We start from the raw sequence: 25,853 nt of genomic DNA, 5'->3' as shown, positions 1-25,853 counted from the left end.
ACTAGAAGAGGAAATTAAAAGGAAGGAGCAGTTATTGGTAGGCAATCCAGGAGATAGTAAAACAAAAGAGTCAATAAATATATTAAGAGGTCAATTTAATATGTTAATGGCAGATCAGGTGGCAACTAATTTACAATATGTAAGACATAATTTGTTTAATAATTCTAATAAACCTGGAAGGTGGTTAGCATATTTATTAAGAAAGAAACAGAAACGACGATAATTGATAAAATAGAATATAGAGGTAAGGAAGTATATCAGCAAAATTTGATTAAAAAAGCTTTTTTAGAATATTATACTAAGTTATATTCTAGAGATGTGATTAGTGATAAAGATATAGATAGATATTTACAGGACCACGGTATTTTAGAAATTACAGTAGATCAAAGGGAAGAGTTGAATCAATTAATTTCTTCAGAGGAAATAGTGTTTGCAATTAAGCAGCTTAAAGCGAATAAAGCACCAGGTACAGATGGCTTGACAACTACTTATTATAAAAATTTACAAAATGAGATGATTGTACCACTTAAGGAGTTATTTAACAGAATACAAAGGGGAGGAGAAGCTCCTCCTTCATGGAGGACAGCTTTTATTTCATTAATACCTAAAGAAGATCGAGATGGTGTTAAACCAGAGAATTATAGGCCAATATCGCTTTTAAATACTGATTATAAGATATTTGCTAAGATACTAGCGAATAGATTGATGCCACTGATGAATCAATTAATTCATAATGACCAATCAGGATTTATTAAGGGGAGACAGATGAGATATAATATGAGACAAATTGTAAATTTACTTGAATATTTGGAAGGAAACAGCCAGGTTTCAGCAGCATTCCTCTTTTTGGATGCCGAAAAGCTTTTGATAGATTGGATTGGCAGTTTTGTTTAAAGTAATAGAAAAAATGCAATTTGGGGATTATTTTATTCAAGCAATTAAGGCTATATATCAAAAGCAAACAGCTCAAATAATAGTAAATGGTGGATTAACAGAATCTTTCAAGATTGAGAAAGGGACTAGACAAGGATGTCCCTTGTCACCATTATTATTCATTCTAACTTTGGAAATATTATTGAGTAAGATACGTGGTTTAGATCGAATAAAAGGAATTAGAATTAAAAATCAAGATTATAAATTAAGAGCGTTTGCAGATGATTTGGTTGTTTCTTTATCTCAACCAATACATTCAGCTGTATATTTGATGGAGACAATTGATCAGTATAGTAAGGTATCTGGGTTTAAAGTGAATCAACAGAAGACAAAAATGATAATTAAAAATATGAATACACATCAGAGGGAAGAATTAGAAAGAATAACTGGATATGAAGTAGTTAAAAAGGTTAAATACTTAGGAGTATACATTACAGCATCGAATGTAAAATTATATAAAAACAATTATGAGGTATTGTGGGGAAAAGTAATTAAAGAAATGGAGAATGGAAGAAGTTACAATTATCATTGTTGGGAAGAGTGGCAGCTATAAAAATGAATGTTTTGCCTAGATTTTTATTTTTGTTTCAAATGATTCCAATTTTGAAGAAAGATGCAAATTTACAAGAATGGCAAAAAGGGATTAATAAATTTGTATGGAAGGGTAAAAAACCGAGGATAAAGTTAAAAGTAATGCAAGACGTTAGGAAAGAGGGGGTTTAAAAATGCCTAATTTGAAATTGTACTATGATGCAGTTGTTTTAACTTTAATTTCTGATTGGATTAATTTAACAGAGGAAAGGATTTTGAATATAGAAGGTTATGGTTTGTTATATGGATGGCACGCATATGTAATATATGACAAGAAAATTGATAAGACATTTAAGAATAATATGGTCAGAAGTGCGTTGTTGAGGATTTGGAAAAAATATCAATATAAGTTAGATGGAAAGATACCAATATGGACCATCCCCAGACATATGATAGAGAATATAAATATATTACAAAAAATGGAAGTTATCACTTACAAAGAGCTTTTGACTATGGAAAGGGGAATTACAGTTGAAATCTAGGAGAAATTGAGGATGAAGGAAGAAATTATACATGGTTCCAGTATGGACAATTGCAATCTAGATGGAAAATAGATCAGAAAATTGGTATAAGGCAAAGTGATGATAATCTGGTAAAACAAATAAAAGATCAAGGTCAACAGCATATAAAGAGATTATATAATGTATTGGTTGAAATTGATTCAGAAATGGAGTTGGTTAAAGATTGTATGGTAAAATGGGCACAAAATTTTCAACAACCTATAATGTTAGAAACATGGGAAAAATTTGGGTGAGGAATGTTAAATTCACGCAAGCACAAAATTTAAGAGAAAATTTTTATAAAATGTTTTATAGATGGCATTTAGATCCTAAAAAACTGTCATGTATGTATCCAAATGTGAAAGCAAAATGTTGGAGATGTGATTGTGAGGATGCTACCTATTATCATATATGGTGGACTTGGAAAAAGTTAAAGCCTTTTGGATTAAAAATATGGTGGATTATGCAGAACATTTTGAAAAGAAGATCAAGTTTGTTCCACAGTTCTTTTATTAGGAATAATCTCAGATTCCACTGTTTTAGAGACAAAACTGATTCTGAATTTAATAACTGCTGCAAGATTATTGATTGCACAATATTGGAAGAAAGAAGACTTACCTACAATTGGAGAATGGATTAGTAAAGTATCAAATTTAGCAGAAATGGCAAAAATTTCTGCCTACTTGAAAGACTGTACACAAGAAAATATATATTGGAATGGAGGAAGTGGATTGATTATATTCAAAATAAGTATCAGATTAAAAAATATCAATTAGTTTTTGAGTGAAGTTAGGAATTATTATGTATTAGTTTAAGAAAGAAGGGAATTGATAGTGTGATGGTGTGAAATGGAATATGTTTTATGTTATATTTTAGATTATGTTTGTTAGTTACAATACCCTGTATTCTGTTCTGGGAAGTCTCGGGGAAGGAGGCGGGAAGGGAAGACTATAAATTGATTGGTTGCCATTGTACAGGAATAATGGTAGAATTAAACAAGTTGAATGGTGTAATGTCGGGACTGCTCGGCAAACACTCCCGAAGGAAAGGGTAAGGAAAGAGGAGTAAAGAAGGAAGAAAGTAGGTAGGTAGGTGGGTAGGGAGGAAAGAAGGAGGGAGAAGAAAGGATAGGAGGAGGAGAAGAAGGAGAAGATAGAGGGTTAGAAAGGATGGTAGTGAGAAGTGGGAAAGAGGAGGGAAGTAGGAAAGCGAGGAGAAGGTGGTGGGGAAGTTTAAGAAGGATGAGAAGGAAGAAAGGATTAAAGGGGAGTGGCAGTCGAGCAGCCCTGACTGAGTATAATTTGAGTATAGGACTGATTGTTGGATAAGTGATTGTATTGTACACTGGTCAAATTGTGGGAATTATTATGTATTAGTTTAAGAAGGATGAGAAGGAAGAAATTATACATGGTTCCAGTATGGACAATTGCAATCTAGATGGAAAATAGATCAGAAAATTGGTATAAGGCAAAGTGATGATAATCTGGTAAAACAAATAAAAGATCAAGGTCAACAGCATATAAAGAGATTATTTATTCCCAAGAGCTTCATACCTAGATTAGGCTATCTAAAGGAGCCGCTGGGATTTAAAACAGATGCCAGGCTTCCCCAGTTAGCAATAGCGTTGATCTCATACTGAAGCTTGACAATAAGGACTATGTGCATTCTGACAGTTTTAACCTAGCATGCTGCATGATTCTGTCTAGTCTGGGTACGAATGTGTTTAGTGTGTGTGTAGGGAGCGGGGAACTGCGATGCTTAAAATTTTATTTTATTTTATTTATTTATTTTATTTATTTTATTTATTTTATTTATTTTATTTATTTTATTTATTTTATTTATTTTATTTTATTTATTTTATTTATTTTATTTTATTTATTTATTTTATTTATTTTATTTTATTTATTTTATTTTATTTTATTTATTTTATTTATTTTATTTTATTTTATTTATTTTATTTATTTTATTTATTTTATTTTATTTTATTTTATTTTATTTATTTGGTCACCTTAACTCCAGAGGACAAATAGATGGCAGGAAAGACTCCCTGTATGTCTGTATTGCTCTCTATCAGTTCCCCGAATTTCTGCAATCTAAACCCCATCGCCCTACCTGAATGAACATAGTTAATAATAATTATGTTCTATCTGGCTAAGCAGTTTCCCAAAGCCAGCACTTGCTTGGTTATGGTTTAATTTACAGTCTGGCTCCACGTTCTCAAACTTTTCTGTGCCTGATTGCCAATTCTGTGATTTTAAAGGATTGCTGGGCTCCTGTGTTTTTTCATTACACATCACAACAAAGAAGGTAGTCCTTGACTTAAGACCACAATTGAGCCCAAAATTTATGTTGCTGAACGAAACATATGTGAGTTTTCCCCTGCTGGGCTGCTGCTTTGGTGGAAGCAGGGCCAATAAAGGAATAAAAGAAAAAAAACAACTTAGGTTACTTTAACATTAGTTGCGATTTGTCCCATCTAAGATATCAGTGGAGATTCTCAGTCAACGGGGGTCATGGTTGTCCCAAAGGTGCTTTTTCAAGAGGCCACTGGGCTTTCTTTGTTTTTCTTTTAAGAAGTTTCTCTTCTCATCCAAGAAGCTTCTTCAGCTTCCAGTGGCCTCTTGAAAAGCACCTTTGGGACTCCCATCTAAGATATCAGTGGAGATTCTCAGTCAACGGGGTCATGGTTGTCCCAAAGGTGCTTTTCAAGAGGCCACTGGGCTTTCTTTGTTTTTCTTTAAGAAGTTTCTCTTCTCATCCAAGAAGCTTCTTCAGCTTCCAGTGGCCTCTTGAAAAGCACCTTTGGGACTCCCATCTAAGATATCAGTGGAGATTCTCAGTCAACGGGGTCATGGTTGTCCCAAAGGTGCTTTTCAAGAGGCCACTGGGCTTTCTTTGTTTTTCAGAAGTTTGCAAAATGTGACATGACGCCCAGGACACTGCAACTGTCATAAATATGAACCAGTTGCCAGGCATCTGAATTTTGATCACGTGACCCTGGGATACTGCAAGTGTCATAAATATGAACCAGTTGCCAAGCTTTTGAATTTTGATCATGTGACAATGGGGATGCTACAACGGTTGTAAGTCTGAAAAATGATCTTAAGTCACTTTTTTCAGTGCCATTTTAATTTTGAACAGTCACTAAATGAACTGTTGTTAAGTCAAGGACTACCTGTAAATTAAGAATGTGAGTTTTGCCTCATTTTTCTTGCTGCTTTTGTTCAGTGAATCCTTGGAATTGTTGAGTTGGTAACACCACTGTTAAGTGATTCGGGCTTTTCCATTGATTGTGTTTGTCAGAAGGTTGCAAAAGAGCAGATCACATGACCCCGGGATACTGCAAGTGTCATAAATATGAACCAGTTGCCAAGAATCTGAACTTTGATCACGTGACCATGGTGATGTTGCAAGGGTTGTAAGTGTGAAAAATGGACCTAAGTCACTTTTTTCAATGCCACTGTAACTTTGAACGGTCACTAAATGAACTGTTGTTAAGTCAAGGACTACCTGTAAATTAAGAATGTGAGTTTTTCCCCCTGCTGGGCTGCTGCTTTGGTGGAAGCAGGGCCAATAAAGGAATAAAAGAAAAAAAACAACTTAGGTTAGTTGCGATTTGTCCCATCTAAGATATCAGTGGAGATTCTCAGTCAACGGGGTCATGGTTGTCCCAAAGGTGCTTTTTCAAGAGGCCACTGGGCTTTCTTTGTTTTTCTTTTAAGAAGTTTCTCTTCTCATCCAAGAAGCTTCTTCAGCTTCCAGTGGCCTCTTGAAAAAGCACCTTTGGGACTCCCATCTAAGGTCCTTATCTCCCTCCCACCCACTTTACGCATCGGGCGAAAGTGGCAGGAGGCGCCTTCTGGCTTCTGGGTGGGGCCCGGGTTATGCGGAGACACAACCGCGGTGACTGATGCCAAGTATGCTTTTTCGCCCCCGCGACCAGCTGCCCCGACCCCCGTTGTCTCAGCTGCCGGCCTCAAATGCCAGCGGATGAATAAACGAAGCCATCTCAACGGCTGAGAAAGCAGCGCCAGCTACACTTAGCACTATTCCAAAGGAAAAAACCCCACCCAGCCCTTCACTTCGGCACACCCTGCGCGAGAATCGGGGCTCCTTGTTGCATAGCTCGCGTCGCCGGACCTCCCAGAGAGGATCAGCTCCGCTGGAAGTAAGGGAGAGAGGAAGAGGACGGGGTTTTTTTTACGATCGGAGGCTCAAGGGCTGTGGGTTTGTGGGAGTTTCTGGATGGGGAGCTCGACCGGTTGAACTCCTCCCCGCAGTTGGCTGGCCGCTAGCCTCCCGGGAGGTGTTACATCTGGTTTTTAACCAGCTTTGTTATACAACGGGAAAGTTTTACTTGCAACGTGATGCGGAGCGTTAACCAGTTCCTCTGGGCACGTTGGTTTGCAAAACCCTGGAAGGGCAAAAGCGGGATCTCCAGGGAATGCTGGGAATTGACGCAATTCCAAACACCTGCAAAGGATTGGGAGGCTGCAGGGATGCCAATGTACCAGTTCCAGGAGTGGCAAGAAACAGGTGCCTTTGCTGCAACCACCTGTGCAGTGTTTCCAGGGCATTAAAAAAGGAATTCTAGCCATATTGATCTCCCTTCTTTTTCCCTTCCACAGATGGGATGAAAACTCAGAGGCAGCTTTTCCTGCTGTGCCGCTATTTTAATAATTTGAAATTATATGTCATTTTTCCATTTAAAGGATATAGAATGCACGTCCCTAAGGAGCAGAACCCACCTGTATAAGATGTTGGCACAGAGAAGGATTTTGGTTTCAGTGGCCCCATGACTTGTGTGGCATTTGAAAGGGCTTTCTAAAATTTTAGTTTCAGATTACAATGAATTTTTAGTTTCAGATTGCAATTTAAGTTTGTTATCATTGCCTCTTGAGATGGTGATAGCATCTTTATTCTGCATATGTTTGGTGAGGTTGCAGTTTTATCACTTCAGTACTTTGGGTTAGAAGAGTGCCCTCCCCCCAACCTTTTGGGCACCAGGGAAAAGGTTTTTCCTTGGACCAGAGGTGGCATGGTTTTGCAAGTTGCCTGTATCTCATGGATGGGGCTTCGCTTGTTTGCACAGAGTAGTTGTTGGCATGCCGTGGACTCTTGCTTATCCATGGATCAGGGATTCAGGACCCCTGGGTTAAAAATATTAAAAATATATAAAGTGTACAATCGGATATTGTGGAGCACCATGAGTCACCTGAAATGGTATCTATTCATAGAAATGTACCGCAGTTTTCAAAGAAATGTGATTTCAGGGTTCCTGGACCCTTTTCAGATGGTCCACAAAGTCAAATATTTTAAAATTCCTAAGTTCTAATACAGTAAATTTCAATAGATGTAGTCCATATAAAGAAAAGTGTATTTGCGGTTCTCTATCATTTTTAAGAATTGAATCCTGAGACCAAAACGTTTGTGAACTGCTGATCCAATACAATGATTAACAGATAATGTATTACAGATTGTCCTTGACTTACAACCCTAATTGAGCTAAAAGTTTCTTTCGCTAAGTGATTTTAAGTGAATTTTGCCCCATTTTACAACCTTTCTTGGCTTATTTGTTAAGTGAATCACTGCAGTTGTTAAGTTAGTTAACACGATTGTAAAATGAATCTGGCTTCCCCATTGACTTTGCTCATCCGAAGGTCGCAAAAGGGTGGCCTTGGGGCACTGCAATCGTCATAAATATGAGGCAGTTGCCAAGCATCTGAATTTTGATCATGTGATGATGGGGATGCCGCAACGGTTGTTAGCACGGTCATAAGTCACTTTTTTCAGGTTCACTGTAACTTTGAATGGTCACTAAACGAACTGTTGAAAATAGAGTATTGTCTCTGCCATAATTTTGATTAAGCTTTTGTTTCTCCACTTTTGTCCATGTGCTCTATTAAAAGTAAATTAATTGGTATAAATTTGTAAGGATGATGATTAGCTAAAGAATGCGAAGTACTTTAAATATTACAAAGTTATGCAAAATATTACGGTATTGGTTGTATTCTTAATCATGCTGCCTTAAATAACCATCTTCAAAGGATTCCCTTTGGTAAGGAATGCAAAGTGCTTTAAATATTCCAATGTTATGCAAATCATTACTGTTGTTGTATTTTTAATCATGCTCTCTTAAATAACCAACTTCAAAAGATTCTGCTGTTTTCGCTCTACTTTTGCAATATATACAATTTACTTTTGATTGATTTTCTGCTTCATAAAGCTTCACAGTTCATCTAAATAAGTTAATTGCTTGGCAAGACCTTTTGGGGGATAGTCTGAGTCCTATGGAGGAATCCATGTGGAATTCATTATAGAATTGATCATTCCTGTGGATTCTTGAGAAATGAATTGCAGGCAGCAGGATACCTTTGGTTATAACTCTATGTGGGGGTCCCTTCTGAGATACAATGTTTTTCTTCATAGACATGATTCTCCCTTTAGAAAGGTGTCAAGATACATTTTTCTTTGTTTGTTCATACATTTTGTTGGCAGGTGCAAGGAAGGGAATCTGTGATCCCAGTTTTGCTATCCCGAAAGTGGCTATCAATGTTTGATCAATTGGAGAAACTTAGAGTGGACTGAACCAGGGGTTAAATCCAGGAGTTTCTGACAGGTTCTTGAGAATTGGTAGTGGAAATTTTGAGCAGTTCGGAAAACCGACAAATACCACCTCTGGTTGGCCCCAGAGTGGGATAGGAATGGAGATTTTGCCATATCTTTCCCCCAGGAGTGGCAAGGGAATGGAGATTTTGCAGTATCCTTTCCCTGCCACGCCCACCAAGCCACGCCCACCAAGCCATGCCCACAGAACTGGTAGTAAAAATTTGAATTTCACCACTGGACTGAACCATAATCATGCTAAAAGTCCAATATGATCTAATACAAAATGTGCACATTGGCTTGTCTAATCTTTGCTGCTCCACAACATCCTTCTTTGCAGAAGTTACTGGTTGGCCAAGACTGCCTTTGAAAAGCAGCTTCAAATGTGACTTTTGGGGTGTCGCTTGCTTGGCTTAGTACTTTCCCTTTGAGAACCACAGGATGGACAAGGTAAAAGTCAAGATTGCAGGTGTTTTATCTGGACCACTTTCTGGAGATCTTGAAGGAAAGTTATTTGTGGAAGGGCTTCATTCATAGCCAGAATAGGCCCGTGGGCTGAAAGTTCCCCCATTTCCAGTGGTGGGATTCAGCCAGTTCGTACCACTTCGAGAGAACCAGTTGTTAACTTTCTCAGCAGTTTGGCAAACTGGTTGTTGGAAGAAGTCATTAGGGCAGAGAACCGGCTGTTAAATCACTTGAATCCCACCACTGCCCATTTGTACCATGTAACCTGGAAAGTAGAATCATAATTCTTACATAGATATACATTCTAGAGATGCAGAAGCAAGAAACAGATCATTCAACAGAGCAGGATAGCAATGAAAGAATCTTGAACAGGTTTCAGTTGAACTATGTGGCTTTGAAATTGGATAGTAGAAAATGCCTTGAATATTTTCTCTCTTAACATAACTTTAGGGGTACAATCTAAAGAAGAGATCAGGGTTAGATTATCCAAAATATTAGCATTGGGTGGGAGTTGGAGAGAATAGAGTGGCGGAGAAATTTTTTAAAAATGATTTGTGCATAAAGATATATGGGAGGGGGGGAACCGGGGGAGGTGTCTGTAGGTGCCAGATATAGTTGCTGCAGCATTTCAAGATGTAGTGCAAAGTGTGAATATCAGTCAGCTTGTTACTGCAAAATTCTATTTAGTGCATGGAATTATTTTGGAAGTTGACAATTCCAATTAAACTTCATAGTTAAAAGCTATCCCTTTATTTTAACATAAAGTTTTTAAGGCATGAATAATAAACCTCTGGCCCCTTAAATTTGTCTGAACTCCTGTAATCTCTGTTGATTACTCTGGTTGCATTTAAGATGAAAACTGAAGTGCAGGAACACTTAAAATGGTTTCCGTCTCTGCTATAGGAGAAATATGTACGGCTTAGAACCTTGAAAAATAGGCTCTGTTTGGAGGAAGGATAAGGTACGCATTTTGAGGTCAGTTTGGGGAGGAGGAGAACTATGTTTTCCTAAATGTAATATATTATTGAATTCAGTGGAACTTAAATTCAAAGCAAACATGCATAGAGTAAAATAAAAATGCTATAAGGTAGGTGGGAACAGTCATATAGGGCCCCAAGACTTTGAATCCCTCGGGGTTGCATCACCAAAATTTGTAGTAAATAGCCCTGTTTTTCTAAGAAGGGCATGCCTAATTCGTTTCACAAGCAAAATAAGCACTAAAATAGATAGGTTAAGCATCTTGAACCTTTTCAAAGCAATTAATCACCCCTAGGAGTGTTGATACAATGACTATGATGAATGAATGTGGAATGAAACAATTTATAGGGTCTTCTTTTAAAAAGGATTTTACTGAAAGTTTTAAAAAGAATAAAAATGCAAAGTAATATAGAATAAGAAAGAAAAAAAGAATAAAAGAGAAAGCTAAATTGTAAAAAGAAAAAAGTAGAAAAAAATAAGAAAAAGAGAAAAAAGATATAGAGGCTTCCAATCTGTACACCAGTAAATGTAAAGTTACTCTTTTCTGTAAAGTTACATCATGGCTCTCTTCTTTCCATAATCTAATAGTCAAAACCATAGATCAGAAGTTCATTGTTTTCTGTTTAATGAAAAAAGTTTGTAAGTGGTTTCTTGTGAGCAATAGATGTAGGTCAGTGGTGAAATTCAAATTTTTTTACTACCAATTCTGTGGGCGTGGCTTGGGTGTGGTGTGGCTTGGTGGGCATGGCAGGGGAAGGATACTGCAAAATTTTCATTCCCACCCCACTCTGGGGCCAGCCAGAAGTGATATTTGCCAGTTCTCCAAACTACTCCAAATTTCTGCTACAAGTTCTACAGAACCGGTCAGAACCTGCTGAATTTCACCCCTGATATAGGTATTGTCTTTTCTCTAATCAAACAGGGAAATTTGGTCATTTCAGCGAGTTCCCTCTCTTTCTAACCATGGATTTTAACAGAAGAACAGTGCTCTAAACTCGACATGAATGGTTTCCAGACAGACTGGAGTGTGTTGTGTGTCTTTGTGGGTGGAACAATTGTTGTCTTCTTGCAAATCATCTCTGGAGTTTCCTTCTTTATCTGGAGCCTTCTATGTTTGTGTATTTGAATATTTTCTCTCTTCAGAATGTTGTTGAGGAAGAGTTAAACTTACGGGACAGCTGCAAAAAACCGAATTTGACCATGTAAATACTTAATTTCATCCTGACCTTTGGTCAAACTGTGAAGTGCCAGAACTAAGCCATGGTATTAGGACATTTCAAAACCTCTTCTGTGTGTTGTTTGAAGGGGGGGGGACTGGGGGGAGAGAGAGAGAGAGAAAGAAATTTGAGTTAACAACCTGAACAAAGCAAGGCACTGCTGTGGAGAAAGTGTATCAGGCTAGTGTTGTGGACACAATGGCATAGTCCACCTTGAATGCTAAAACTTGCCAACTCAAACTGCTATCTAGCTTTTAACTACTCAATTCAATTTTTTTTAAAAAAAATTGCAATTACATATCATTTTTAAATATTTCTTTCATATTAGTATTTTGTTGGATAATATCCTGAGAAAGCCAGTTTGCTGAATTCTATTCATACATTGAATAGAATATGAATATATATGAATATATGAATTCTATTCTATTTATTCATACTAAAAAGCAGAGACATCACCCTGCCAACAAAAGTGCATATAGTCAAAGCTATGGTTTTCCCAGTTGCAATGTATGGCTGTGAAGGTTGGACCATAAGAAAGGCTGACCGCCAACGAATTGAACTCTGATGCTGGAGAAGACTCCTGTGAGTCCCTTGGACTGCAAGGCGAACAAACAAGTCAGATCTAGAGGAGATCAACCCTGACTGCTCTTTAGAAGGCCAGATCCTGAAGATGAAACTGTAATACTTTGGCCACCTAACTAGAAGGAAGGACTCACTGGAGAAGAGCCTAATACTGGGAAAGATTGAGGGCAAAAGAAGAAAGGGACAACAGAGAACGAGGTGGCTGGATGAAGTCACTGAAGCAGTAGGCATGAGTTTAAATGGACTCCAGAGGATGGTAGAGGACAGGAAGGCCTAGAGGAATGTTGTCCATGGGGTTGCGATGGGTCGGACACGACTTCGCAACTAACAACAACAAATTCATACATAGGATTACATCAAAAGAAACTTCCCAGGACCTCTCATTATGCCTCTAATGCTCCAACAGTAATCCTGCAATTGGTGATTTTTTGGTTGCATGCAACCTTATCAATTCAACTACTGTAGTAGGGTCATTACCTGCCCTGGCTGGGAAAGATGGGAGTTTTAATCTGGTGCTGCGGTAAATCATCCACTTTTCAGCAGCTCTTTATCTACGCCCCAAAATATTTATATAGCCATTTCAGAGAATTTGAAGCAGCTTGTGTTTGTTTCTTGAATATTGTTTACAACAACCTGTTTTATTACAGTTGGCAGCTGAGAATGAAACTACATTACTTAACCTGGGTGGTCCATTGCAACTAGGCATCCAGCCCTGGCATCTTTGGACAGCTGCCAGATCTCCAGTTTCTCAGTAGAACTCATAACCAGCATTTATTCCAAGCTTCCTGCAGGGAAAGAAAAACAAGCTTTTCCCCTCGGGCATTTTTTTTTAATGAGTCTAATTAAGCACTTAGTTCAGTGTTTTTTCAACCTGCATGACTAGGTGGCTTGGCAGTTCAGTGGTTCAAATCCCTAGTACAGGTCTCCTGCGTGTGCAGGGGGTTGGACTAGATGACCTCCAAGGTCCCTTCCAACTCTGTTACTGTTACTGAACCTTGGCAACTTTAAGATGGATCCTGTTGGCCAGGAGATTCTGGGAATTGAAGTCCACCCATTTTAAAGGTGTCAAGGGTAAGAAACACTGATTTAGGTTTTCCTTGGGAACCTGGAATGACATTAATATTGAGTGTATTGTAGGTATCAGAAATGGTACTATATAGAATAGAATAGAATAGAATAGAATAGAATAGAATTTTATTGGCCAAGTGTGATCGTGCCCACGGCACGACTGAGGAACTGGTCGTGGCCTGGGAGCAGGCCGCGGCCGGGGCCCTGGACCGTGTCGTGCCTTTGCGGCCTCTGACCCGGCGTAGATCTCGTCCGGCCCCTTGGTTCTCCGAGGGGCTGAGGGAGATGAAACGCCGGAGAAGACGCCTAGAGAGCACCTGGAGGTCCAGTCGCCCGGTTGATCGGACACTAGTTAGACCTATTCTAGGACCTACCTAGTGGCAATGAGGGAAGCGAGGCGCCCACGCCCACCCTCATTGCGCCGGCAGATAACCGCCCGCCGCCCAGCCTGGGTGACCCGCTCTCTCCTACATCAGGAGGTGCGGGATGACCCTTTGCAGGGACGAGCCGAGGAGTTTAGTGGTTATCTATACGATAAAATAGTTCAGCTGAGGGACGGTCTGGACCGAATTTGGGATGATCCAAGCAAGGGAGAGGAGGCACGTCTTGTTGAACACATTTGGGATGAGTTTGACCCTGTGGCTCCCGAGGACGTGGACAGGTTGTTGGGGAGGCTTCACAGCACGACATGTTTACTGGACCCGTGCCCTTCCTGGCTGGTACTGGCCACTCAGGCGGTGACACGAGGCTGGCTCCAGAGGATTATCAACGCTTCCTTGTTGGACAGGATTTTCCCTGCCGCCTTGAAAGAGGCGGTGGTGAGACCCCTCCTTAAGAAGCCCTCTTTGGACCCAGCTATTTTGGGTAATTATCGTCCAGTCTCCAACCTTCGTTTTGTTGCGAAGGTTGTAGAGAGTGCCGTGGCGCGACAGCTGCCCCAACACCTGGATGAAGATGTCTATCTAGACCTGCTCCAGTCCGCTTCCGACCCGGATACAGCACGGAGACAGCTTTGGTCGCATTGGTGGATGATCTCTGGAGGGCCAGGGACAGGGATATTCCTCTGCCCTGGTCCTATTAGACCTCTCAGCGCTCGATACCATCGATCATGGTATCCTGCTGCGCCGGTTGGGGGATTGGGAGGGAGGCACCGATATCGGTGGTTCTCCTCCTATCTCTCGACCGGTCGCAGACGGTGTTGACAGGGGGCAGAGGTCACCGCGAGGGCCTCACTTGTGGGGTCCCACAGGGTCGATTCTCTCGCCCCTGCTGTTCAACATCTATATGAAGCCGTTGGGTGAGATCATCAGTGGTTTCGGGGTGAGATACCAGCAGTACGCTGACGACACCCAGTTGTACTTTTCCACCCCGGACCACCCCAATGAAGTTGTTGAAGTGCTGTCCCGGTGTTTGGAGGCTGTACGGGTCTGGATGGGGAGAAACAGGCTCAAGCTTAATCCCTCCAAGACGGAGTGGCTGTGGATGCCGGCACCGATTCAGTCAGCTGCAGCCGCTGCTGGCTGTTGGAGGCGAGTTACTGGCCCCAAAGGATAGGGTGCGCAACTTGGGTGTCCTCCTGATGATCGGCTGTCGCTTGAAGATCATTTGACGGCCGCTCCAGGAGGGCCTTCCACCAGGTTCGCCTGGTTCGCAGTTGCGCCTTCCTTGATCGGGATGCCTTATGCACAGTCAGCGCGCCTGCTACCTCTCGCTTGGATTACTGTAATGCTCTCACATGGGGCTCCCTTGAAGTGCGCTCGGAGGCTTCAGTTAGTCCAGAATGCAGCTGCGGGTTATAGAGGAGCTACGAGAGCTCCATGTAACACCGCTCCTGCGCAGCCTGCACTGGCTGCCTGTGGCCTTCCGGTGCACTTTAAGGTGTTGGTTATGACCTTTAAAGCGCTCCATGGCTTAGGACCTGGGTACTTACGGGACCGCCTGCTGTTACCACACGCCTCCCACAGACCCGTACGCTCCCATAGAGAGGGACTTCTCAGGGTGCCGTCCGCCAAACAATGTCGGCTGGCGGCCCCCAGGGGAAGGGCCTTCTCTGTGGGGGCTCCCACACTCTGGAACGAGCTTTACGAGTTTACGCCAAATACCTGACCTTCGGACATTTCGTCGCGAACTCAAGACCCATCTTTTTATCCGCGCGGGGCTGGCTTAAATTGGGATTTTAATGTTAAATTTATTAATTTTAAACGGGGTCTTAGTATGGTAAATTTTAATCACTGGGCTAATTTAAATAAGTTTTTTAAATCGTATTTTAAACTTGTATATTGTATTGTCGGTTTTATTATGCCTGTACACCGCCCTGAGTCCTTCGGGAGAAGGGCGGTATAAAAATCAAATAAAATAAATAAATAAAATAAAATAAATAATTGGACACACAAGGAATTTGTCTTGGTGCATATGCTCTCAGTGTACATAAAAGAAAAGATACGTTCATCAAGGTACAACATTTACAACACACAACATATACTCAGTAATCTGACTCAGGGTGCTTGGAGGATACCAATTTGGCATCCTGGATGGTTCTTTGTTTCCTAAAAGCTGAAGGAGCTTTAGCTCCTTAAAGCTTTGTCTCCTCTAAAACAGATCCTGAGCCTATCATCTAGGCGTATTGGCTATTCCTGCCAGCTTAGGATCATCCAAAACTTTGCTAAGTTTCCCTTCTATTCCCTCATCTAGGTTGTTTATGAAGATATTAAGAGTACTGGGCCTAAGATGGAACCTTGTGGTACCCCACTGCTTACTTCCCTCCATGTACATGTAGTACCATTAAGGACTTACTCATTGAGTATGGTTTGTCAGCCAGTTACAAATCCATCTGATGGTGATGCTACCTATCCCACTTTTTTCTAGCTTACCCAAGAAGTAGGTTGTGATCTACTTTGTCAAATCCTTGCTGAAGTTTAAGTGTATTATGTTCTGGTCTACTAATTTAGTCACTGCGTTGAAGAATGAAATAAGATTGGTTTGGCATGATGTGTTTTTATTGACACCCCTGTCCCTCATACTAAATTCTTGCTAAGCATTCTTAACTAATTCTGCAAAGGGAAGTAAAAGAGAAATTGCATGCTTTTCCCCATCTTGACAGGATTTCCTTGATGGAACAGATTATTTCAAGCAGGACAGTCCAATTTCTGGTGTCTTTTGGAAGGCCTAGAAAGACACTGGAGATTTGACAGATTAGCTTTGATACTTTTCTTCAATAAGCAATATGGTAACTGCCCCCTCTCTTCCTGGCCTCAGCTGCGAAATAGGTTCAGAATTCGACTGATTTGACAGTTGAATGTCCCTTTAATAGAACTGTATCCCTGAGCTACACGTGAAGGGAGAAAGCAGGTTTAAGAGATGCAGGCCATTCCATGTGGCATGTATTTTCCTGGCAGCTATCTTACTTTGTTTAGTGCACAGTTTCCTCACTTCGGAAACTTTAAGATGCATAGATTTTAACTCCCAGAATTCTTCAGGAAGCATTTCATCCCAGAGAATTCTAGGAGTTGAAGTCCACATATTTAAAGCCACTAAGGTTAGGAAATCTTGGCTTAATGGTAGGGCTTGTCCTAAATCCTGAAGGTCTGCTTGCTTGCTAAACATTTTAGAATTGGGCTAGGTACATTGGGAAATGGAGTTCTGACATCTTTTAGAGCCTTAGAGGAGTAATGTTAAACTTGATGGATATAAATTCAAAATTGTATCTTATCTTCACCAATTACAAACTGGGATCATGCCTCATCACCAAAGTTGGCTTTTTTTCTCATTTTTATTGCTCCAAAAGTATAACCTGTTGCCATTCACTGGTATATTTTCTTGCATGGTCAGTTCGCAACCTTGAAATCCTTGAATTTTGAAACAGGCAGATGGCTGTAGCAGCTTCTGATTAGATTCACACATTGCATTGAGTCAAAGTATGTTAGGTTTTCATTATATATAAACTAGCTATTTGACCAGATATCAAGTGGGGACCATTTGACCGGATATCAAGTGGGGACCATTGAGGCTTACTCTTCCCAAACTTTAAAACAAACCATAACTTAGCATGAAGTATCATTCTAAATAGTGAACAATACAAATTAGCATGTTCAAAATTAAAGCAAGGGGAAGAGCCATTGTACATCACTCGCCTCTTTATATTGCACTGCGGTAAAGTGTCTTCCTCATGCTAAGCTTTATGGTCCTAAATACCAAGCTTGGAAGTAACCTATCCAAGTCTTGCATTTTGCATCATGTAGTGCATTTGTGAAGATGGTTCTTATTCCAGACCAGTGCCATGATTTTGGGGAAGGTCAAGCTGCTATTTTCCAGTTCCCTCATTGTATCTGCTAAATATTCCATCTTTCTCTATGGCTCCAGGCGAAGGCAGAAACATGACGTTCCTCAAACTCAGTGTGGGTGTTTGAATAAGGGCCTTCAGTGCTCCCCTTGCTGTTCAGGATCAAGGCGGGGTAAGGGGGGGGTCCTTCCTGAATCAATGCTCCATTCATCCACTTGGCGTCATAGCCAGGGTAAGAGGTGGGAGGGAGAAATGGAATGCAAAGGCAAAGTGTGCCAGGAGTTATGGAGGTGCCCTTTGGTTGGAAATCATGAGACAAAATGTTTTTGTCAGTTGGGAAGAAGTTTTGCACAAAATGCTTTGTTTCATTGTTGTCTTCTTTCCCTTGTTATAGTGGATGGCAAATTACCATTGGTTTACAAGTAGTCCTTGATTTACAACCATCCAAGATTGTTTTAAACTCTTTATCTCTTTGCTCAGGTCTCTTCTCCTAATACTTGATAAGGTAATTTGGAAACTGTTTGGTGACCATTTGCAGTTACAATGGTAATCAAAATATAATGTTATGACCAGTGCTCAGATTTATAGTTTTTGCAGATCTGTAAGGCTAAAGATCATAAGCACAGCCCTGGTTTTGTTTAGTGACTGCTTTGCTTAATGACCAAATTGCCAGTCTCTGTTGTGATCACTGAATTACTGTTTGAAATTGAGATTCTGATTGGCTGTATGGAAATACAGCTAGTCCTCAACTTACAACAACTGAGCCCAAAACCGCTTTGCTTAATGACCAAATTGCCAGTCTCTGTTGTGATCACTGAATTACTGTTTGAAATTGAGATTCTGATTGGCTGTATGGAAATACAGCTAGTCCTCAGCTTACAACAACTGAACCCAAAACCGCTTTGCTTAATGACCAAATTGCCAGTCTCTGTTGTGATCACTGAATTACTGTTTGAAATTGAGATTCTGATTGGCTGTATGGAAATACAGCTAGTCCTCAACTTACAACAACTGAGCCCAAAACTTTTGTTGCTAAGTGAGACGTTTGTTAAGTAAACTTTGTTCCATTTTACAACCTGTCCTGTCATAGTTGTTAAATGAATCACCGCAGTTGTTAAATTAGTGACACGGTTGTTAAGTGAATCTGGCTTTCCCACTGACTTTGCTTGTCAGATGTTTGCAAAAGGTGATTGCATGACCCTGGAACACTGCAACCGTCATAAATTCGGGTCAGTTGCCAAGCATCTGAGTTTTGATCATGTGATCACAGGGATGCTGCAATGGTCATAAGTGTAAAAACCAGTCATAACTCACTTTATTCAATGGCCTTGTAACTTGAACAGTTACTAAATGAACTTTTGTAAGCTGAGGACTACCTGTACTATAATTTTACAGGATTGTTTTAGCATATTTTATATTATACGCTGGAGCTGTGTCATTGTTTGAGGGGTGGGCAAAGCCTGCTTTTGGTGTTAAATGGCATTCTGGGATGGAGGGCTCCAAAAATTAGGCAGGACAGATCAAAGTTTCGAGTTTTGCAAAAGTTTGATTTAAATATTAATGTAATTAAAAATACATTAATTTGATACAATTAAATTACTTCCTATCTATTTAATACTTCTTTCTTTCACATTAAAATTCACATTTTGATAGCAGTTCGGGAGAGGACACATGCTGTATTCAATTAACCGCTTAGGGATCCACTAATAATTAAAGTTTTTTAAAAATGTAGGTATAATTTGCATCAATGGCATGCCTGTAAACAGAAGCTGTGGTATTTGAAAATTATTGTAATTGCTGCCCGGTAGACCTTTAGGGTATCAAATCATGCTTGCCCTCAAAAAAATATAAATCATGCATGGAAATCAACAATAACTCGCCGTGAGCTGAAAACGCACTTATTTATTCAAGCGGGACTGGCTTAAAATTTTATTGGGTTAAAATTTTATTGGGTTATTTATATTTTAATATTTTAATTCGTTTTAAATTTGGCCATTTTATAATATGCTTGTTTTAATTTCTTTTAATATTGATATTGTGATTTTTTACTTGGCTGTACACCGCCCTGAGTCCTTCGGGAGAAGGGCGGTATAGAAATTGAATAAAATAAATAAATAAATAAATAAATAACAAAGAGTATTATTGGTAACTAAAAAGCAGGAAGCCCAAAACGCCACTTAAGCGTGAATCAAAACTGGCCTGAGAGAGTTAAAATCTCAGATATTTAAAAATGTGGAGGTTCTGGTGTTTAACAACAAAGGGGACAAGTAACCACAGAATTCTGCTGGCAGCGAAAGGGATGGAATTTCCCATCTTCAAGTCGATACTGTCTGGAAAGAGATGCCAGACACGAGCAGGTGGGTTTGATCCAAAAATAACTAGAGGGAATTAATGGCTGACGGCCAAACAGAGGAATAACTTTTGTAGTTTCAATACTTCCATTTTGAGTTTCGGCTCCATTTAAAAGAAAAAGAAAAGATCAATGGGGCAGGCAAAAATTCATAATAAATGTGTTAGATGGAGGAATGAACAAAAGGATTTTAATTAAAGCAGTCTGGATTCTTTGTAAGCTTTTCTGCTTTTAAAAACTTTTAATTCTGCCCCCTCCCTTTGAAATTTTGCTCTGACATAAAGTAGGGAAGGGAATAAAACAGGTTAATACAGATTTTAACAAGTTTGATTGATATCAGGGGGGAGGGGTTGGTTCCTGAAAATTATGTTGTAAATATGAAGAAAATGATGAAGAAATTGGGAGGAATTGGGATGTAGAAGGTTATGGGGGTGCTAGGTTTGTGGGGTGAAAATAAACACTTAGCAGGGCACAATATTTTTCCTATTCTGTGTTATGCTTAACAGAACAAAAAAAAAAACTTTACTGCTAACTAAAGTCGCTGAGGGCTTTGTTAATAAAACGTCCTGACAACAAAATATGTTAGCAAATCTTGCCTGCATATTTTCTACAAAAAAAAATCTGAATATGAACCAATATGAAGGTCAGCATTATATTTATTTACTGAATATGCATATCTTTTGGATTTTTGGAAAATGGCTAATAAAAAAAATAACTAGAACAATGATTCATTTCTTTAAAAATGGGAATAATTTAACTTGTGGCTTTAAAAAAATAGAAACAATAGAAACAAGAGTGCTGATATGCTCAGGAATCTAAATTCCATGTCATGCATTGGATTTTGGGTGGAATTCAGGATGACAAAGTTCTAATTACAGATATCATAAGCCAGTTTTGCATTTAATCATTATCTGGTTGCCATAGGTGACAGAAGAATTCTGGGCAGATTCAACAATCAGGCCAATGGAAAAAGGTTGTCTCTCATTTGTGGTCTGAAACTAGCATAAAAATTTCTGATTCATTACAGACGTTCAGCAAGAAACTCTGAACTTAAGATCTCTCTTCTTTCTGATCCCAGTTAGCCAATAAATTCTTTTGTAGATTTGGAACCTTCATTTACAAGGCTGTTATGAAATGAGTTTGTATTTCCTGAAATAGGCCACTCTGGCTTGTTGGATAAACCTGGATTAGGACAATATATTATTCTAGACAGAGGCTCAATTCACTTTTGTTAAGAGCTGGAAAAAGAAATGAGGAAGGAAAGCGAAGTCTGCAAAGAGGAGAGAGAGGTAAAGGTTAAAGGACTGACCAAATATGAATTCACCAATTCATTGGTTAGGGTTAAAATCGCATACAATAAAAGGGTTTGAAGGGACCTTAGAAGTCTTCTAGTCTAACCCTCTGTTTGAGCAGGAGATTTTATAGCATTCTAGATACATAGTCGTCCAATTGCTTGAAACCTCCAGTGATGGTTAAATTTGATACCTTTTGAAAAGCTGAAGACATATGCTCTATCTTTCTCAAAGGCGGATTGTTTCAAATTGGGGGTCTTGTACTTGTGAGTTCCCCTTAAAGCAGTGTTTCTCAGGCAATTTGAAGATGCTTGGACTTCAATTCCCAGAATTCCTCAATCAACATGGCTGGCTGAAGACTTCTGGGAGTTGAAGTCCATGCTTTCTAAAGGTGCCATTGAGAAACACTACTCTAAAGCATCATATTTATACCATAATGTTCTGGTTTTGTTTTTTTGCAGATTAACCTCAAATTCATCAGGGACCATGTCAGAAGGGGATCGACCAAAAAGTGGTCTGAGTTTAGCCAGCAGTACAGCCACCATCACTTCAGTCTCCATGGGAACAAAGGTGAGGACCTGGAATTGGTGGGAACCTGACAAATGAGACATAAAAATGAGGCACTTACCATTTTTTCACCTAGATTTCTTTTTTTTCTGAGTGTTGGGGTGTCATTCAGTCTTATTTTCAAAGAACTTCAAAGTAATTGGTTATCTTTTGGGTCAAACACTTGTGCTTTTTAAAAGAACAACACTAGAATCCCATTCCAAGAAAGAAAAAAAGAAAGCTAAAAAGTTGCATAACAACTACTAATCCTCAAATATTTACTCTTGTTCTTATATGCCTGCATTAGCCATTGGTGGTATCTTAATGGTTTGAGAAGAAAATCTCAGTTTGTGACCTTTACTTCCTTAGAAAGATAAATCACTTTTCAAGGAATAAAGCCACAATATAACAGTCTCCTATGCATCTAGATAAAATTTTAATGGTTTAAAAATCTTATTTAAACCTTATGATGCATTAGTAAGAATTAAAATGTCTATTGCTTACTCTGAGAAACAGGATGTTCTTAGTCCCTTTGGGGCTAAGCAACATTATAAAAGCACAGAAAAGGAATTAAAAGTAATAAGTAGAATAGAATAGAATAGAACAGAATAGAATTTTATTGGCCAAGTGTGATTGGACACACAAGGAATTGGTCTTGGTGCATATGCTCTCAGTGTACATAAAAGAAAAGATACGTTCATCAAGGTACAACATTTACAACACAATTGATGATCAATATATCAATATAAATCATAAGGATTGCCAGCAACAAGTTATAGTCATACAGTCATAAGTGGAAAGAGATTGGTGATGGGAACTATGAAACGATTAATAGTAGTGCAGATTCAGTAAATAGTCTGACAGTGTTGAGGGAATTATTTGTTTAGCAGAGTGATGGCCTTCGGGAAAAAACTGTTCTTGTGTCTAGTTGTTCTGGTGTGCAGTGCTCTATAGCGTCGTTTTGAGGGTAGGAGTTGAAACAGTTTATGTCCTGGATGTGAGGGATCTGCAAATATTTTCACGGCCCTCTTCTTGATTCGTGCAGTATACAGGTCCTCAATGGAAGGCAAGTTGGTAGCAATTATTTTTTCTGCAGTTCTAATTATCCTCTGAAGTCTGTGTTTTTCTTGTTGGGTTGCAGAACCGAACCAGACAGTTATAGAGGTGCAAATGACAGACTCAATAATTCCTCTGTAGAATTGGATCAGCAGCTCCTTGGGCAGTTTGAGCTTACTGAGTTGGCGCAGAAAGAACATTCTTTGTTGTCCTTTTTTAATGATGTTTTTGATGTTAGCTGTCCATTTGAGATCTTAAGTAAAATCTTGAGATCTTAAGTAAAAAATAATGGAGGCAAGTAATGAAGGAAAACAAAATAAGATACAGTTAAATCCATTTGTACCATTTACCGTATATTTCTGCCCTAGTTCAGACTATACTGACATCCATCAAGTCCATCCATACATTTGCACATTGCTTTGAGTCTTTGAACATCTCCTTTTGAGGATCTTATCAATTTCACCCAAACAAAACTTACTTTCTTCCATTTCCTTTTTAGCCATCTACTTTTTTCCTGCCACTAATGGTTGCAATTAATGGATCAACATTTGATCCAAAAAAAAGACCTTATACCTGCAGCGAAAACATTAGGAAGAAAAAAAATAGGTTTTCTGATACAATTCTCATTTGTTCTTTGCATTTGGCCAGCTTCCTTGATATTTCCTACAATAATTCACTTTTATGTTCTGTTCACATTTATTCATTTTCATTATAAGTTGTCTTCAACTTACGACCACAATTGAGACCAAAATTCCTGAGTGAGAAATCTATTAAATTACGACTTTTCTTGCCACATTTGTAAAGTGAATCACTGCAGTTGTTCAATTAATAACACCATGGTTAAGTGAATCTGGCTCCTTCATCGACTTTGCTTTTCAGAAGATTGCAGAAGGGGATCCCATGACTCTGGGACACTGCAGCCATCATAAATGTGAGTCAGTTGTCAAGCATCTGATTCACATGACCAGAGGGATGCTGCAACGGCCATAAGTGTGAAAAATGGTCATAGCTCACTTTTTTCAGTGCTATTGTAACTTCAAAAAGTCACTAAATTAACTGTTGAGGGCTACCTGTATTTCACTCACTCACTTATCCATTCCATTGATTTTACTATATTCCCAATTTATGTTGCAATTTATGTTTGGATTTCTCCTGATTCATCCAACTCCCACTTCGGTGTAACTGAGTGTATAGATCAGAGGTCTTCAAACTTGGCAGCTTTAAGACTTGTGGACTTCAACTCCCAGAATTCTCCAGCCATATATGCTATACTGGCTGGAGAATTCTGGGAGTTGAAGTCCACAAGTCTTAAAGCTGCCAAGTTTGAAGACCTCTGGTATAGATGCACATTCTTTTCACTTCTTTTGGTAAGTACGTTCTTCATAAGAGACCACATGCTGTCTTCTCAGGTCTTATTCACCTGGCCCTCAAATACATTGTTAATGCACCCCTTTCCTCGTATTTCTAACTTTGAGGTTTTAAATTCCTTGAGAGAAGCAAAAACACCATTTTTTTCCTGCTATGGGCCACAGAAAGAGACATTGTTTTCTTAATAGCAATAGCAATAGTGCTTAGACTTATATACTGCTTTATAGTGCTTTACAGCTCTAAGCGGTTTACAGAGTCAGCATATTGCCCCAACAATCTGGGTCCTCATTTTACTGACCTCAGAAGGATGGAAGGCTTAAGTTGTCAACCTTGAGCCTGGTGAAATTTGAGCTAAATTGCTGGCAGCCGGCAGTCAGCAGAAGTAGCTTGCAGTACTGCATTCTAACACTGCACCACCATGGCTCATTTTAGGTTCAGTTCTTAGCTTTTCAACTAGGACTCTTGCTTTGAAGCTCTGGAGAACTATGTTTAAGATCAGTAATGTTGAGCTAAACAGATGGAAAGCTCAATAGACAGTGTGCTGTTTATACAGCAAGTTGATTTTGCATTTACCCATTTGTTTCTCCATAGCCGCACATGGCCCGGCCGGTCCAGAAAGTGCACACATTTGGGAAGAGAGCAAACTCCATCAAGAGAGATCCTAACTCTCCTGTTATAATGCGTGGCTGGCTTTATAAGCAGGTAAACAGTTTTTGAGAAATGCAGATTTCATAGTTTGAGGGATGATGGATCTTAAGGGGGATCTGTAGGAAAGAAACGGTGTTAATTTAAGTAGCCCAAAATCAGAAGGAGTCTGATAGCACCTTTTAAGACTTAAGCAATTTTTATTTTAAAGTCTTAAGCTTTCACAAAATTGATTACAGAGACTTCCTGACTTATGACCACAATGGAGCCCAAAGTTTATATTGCTAAGTGAGACAGTTCTTAAATGAGTTCTGCTCCATTTTACTATCTTTCTCACCACGTTAAATGGATCATTGCAGCTGTTAAGCTAATAACATGATTAATAAGTGAATATGGCTCCCTCAATGACTTTGCTTGTCACAAGGTCACAAAAAGGGATCACATGACCGTCATCAATATGAGCTAATTGCCAAGTATCTGAATTTTGATCATGTGACCGTGGGAATGCTGCAATGGTCGTAAGCGTGAAAAACAGTCATAAGTCATTTTTTTCAGTGCCACTGTAACTACAAATGTTTATTGCAGTTAGTCTTCGACTAACAACATTTCACTTAGTGACCATTCAAAGTTACAATGGCATTGAGAAAAGTGACATGACCATTTTTCACACTTATGATCATTGCAGCATCCCCATGGTCATGTGATTTACATTCAGATGTTTGACAACTGACTCACATTTATGACGGGTGCAGTGTCCCGGGATCATGCAATCTCCTTTTGGGGCTTTCTGACAAGCAAAGTCAGTGGGGAAACCAGATTCACCGTTTTACTAACTTAATAGTTGCAGTGATTTACTTAAAAAATGTGTCAAGAAATCGGGCAAAACTCGCTTAACAGATTTTTTCACTCGGGAACATAAATTTTGGGCTCAATTGTGGTTGTAAGTTGACGACTACCTGTATATGAATGGTTATTAAACCGAGGAGTACCTGTACTTTGCTGAAGTATGTTATTTTCTTGCTTTCTTGATTCGGAAACATTCTAAAACTGTAGCTAGTTTTCAATTAGGTTTAACATCTTTTAAAAACCAAATAACTCTTCACAATTCCCTTTTATTATTATTATTATTATTATTATTATTATTATTATTATTATTATTATTATTATTATTATTATTATTATTATTATAATCTCCCGAAGGACTCAGGGCGGTGTACAGCCAGAGTAAAATACAAAATATATACAATTAAAACGGATTTAAAATATAAAATTACTAAATGGCTCAGAATTAAAATGAATTTAAAATTTAAAATACTACTAAAACCCAATTTAAAATCAATCCATTTATGCCAGTCCATTTATGCCATGTTTTAAAAC

General features: G+C 39.0%; 1 protein-coding gene across 6 annotated transcripts in view; it reads left to right on the top strand.

The window, feature by feature from the left end:
• The window catches only part of PLEKHA4 (pleckstrin homology domain containing A4), a 97,131-nt gene that overhangs the window by 23,508 nt on the left and 47,770 nt on the right, over positions 1-25,853 (top strand). For 3 of the 6 annotated variants that reach the window (XM_058180628.1, XM_058180626.1, XM_058180622.1), the window contains exons 2-3: positions 21,323-21,431; positions 24,423-24,533. In XM_058180628.1, coding sequence (XP_058036611.1) covers positions 21,348-21,431; positions 24,423-24,533 — 195 coding nt within the window. In that variant the 5' untranslated portion in view covers positions 21,323-21,347. Of the gene's footprint in view, positions 1-6,021; positions 6,193-10,947; positions 10,970-21,322; positions 21,432-24,422; positions 24,534-25,853 lie in introns of those variants that run through there. The other 3 variants (XM_058180623.1, XM_058180624.1, XM_058180627.1) reach the window with 3 other exon arrangements.

The sequence above is a fragment of the Ahaetulla prasina genome, chromosome 4 (genome assembly GCF_028640845.1).
Source record: "Ahaetulla prasina isolate Xishuangbanna chromosome 4, ASM2864084v1, whole genome shotgun sequence".
Lineage (NCBI taxonomy): Eukaryota > Metazoa > Chordata > Lepidosauria > Squamata > Colubridae > Ahaetulla > Ahaetulla prasina.
The sequence above is the reverse complement of the archived record's forward strand: the minus strand, read 5'-3'. Positions and strand labels throughout refer to the sequence as shown.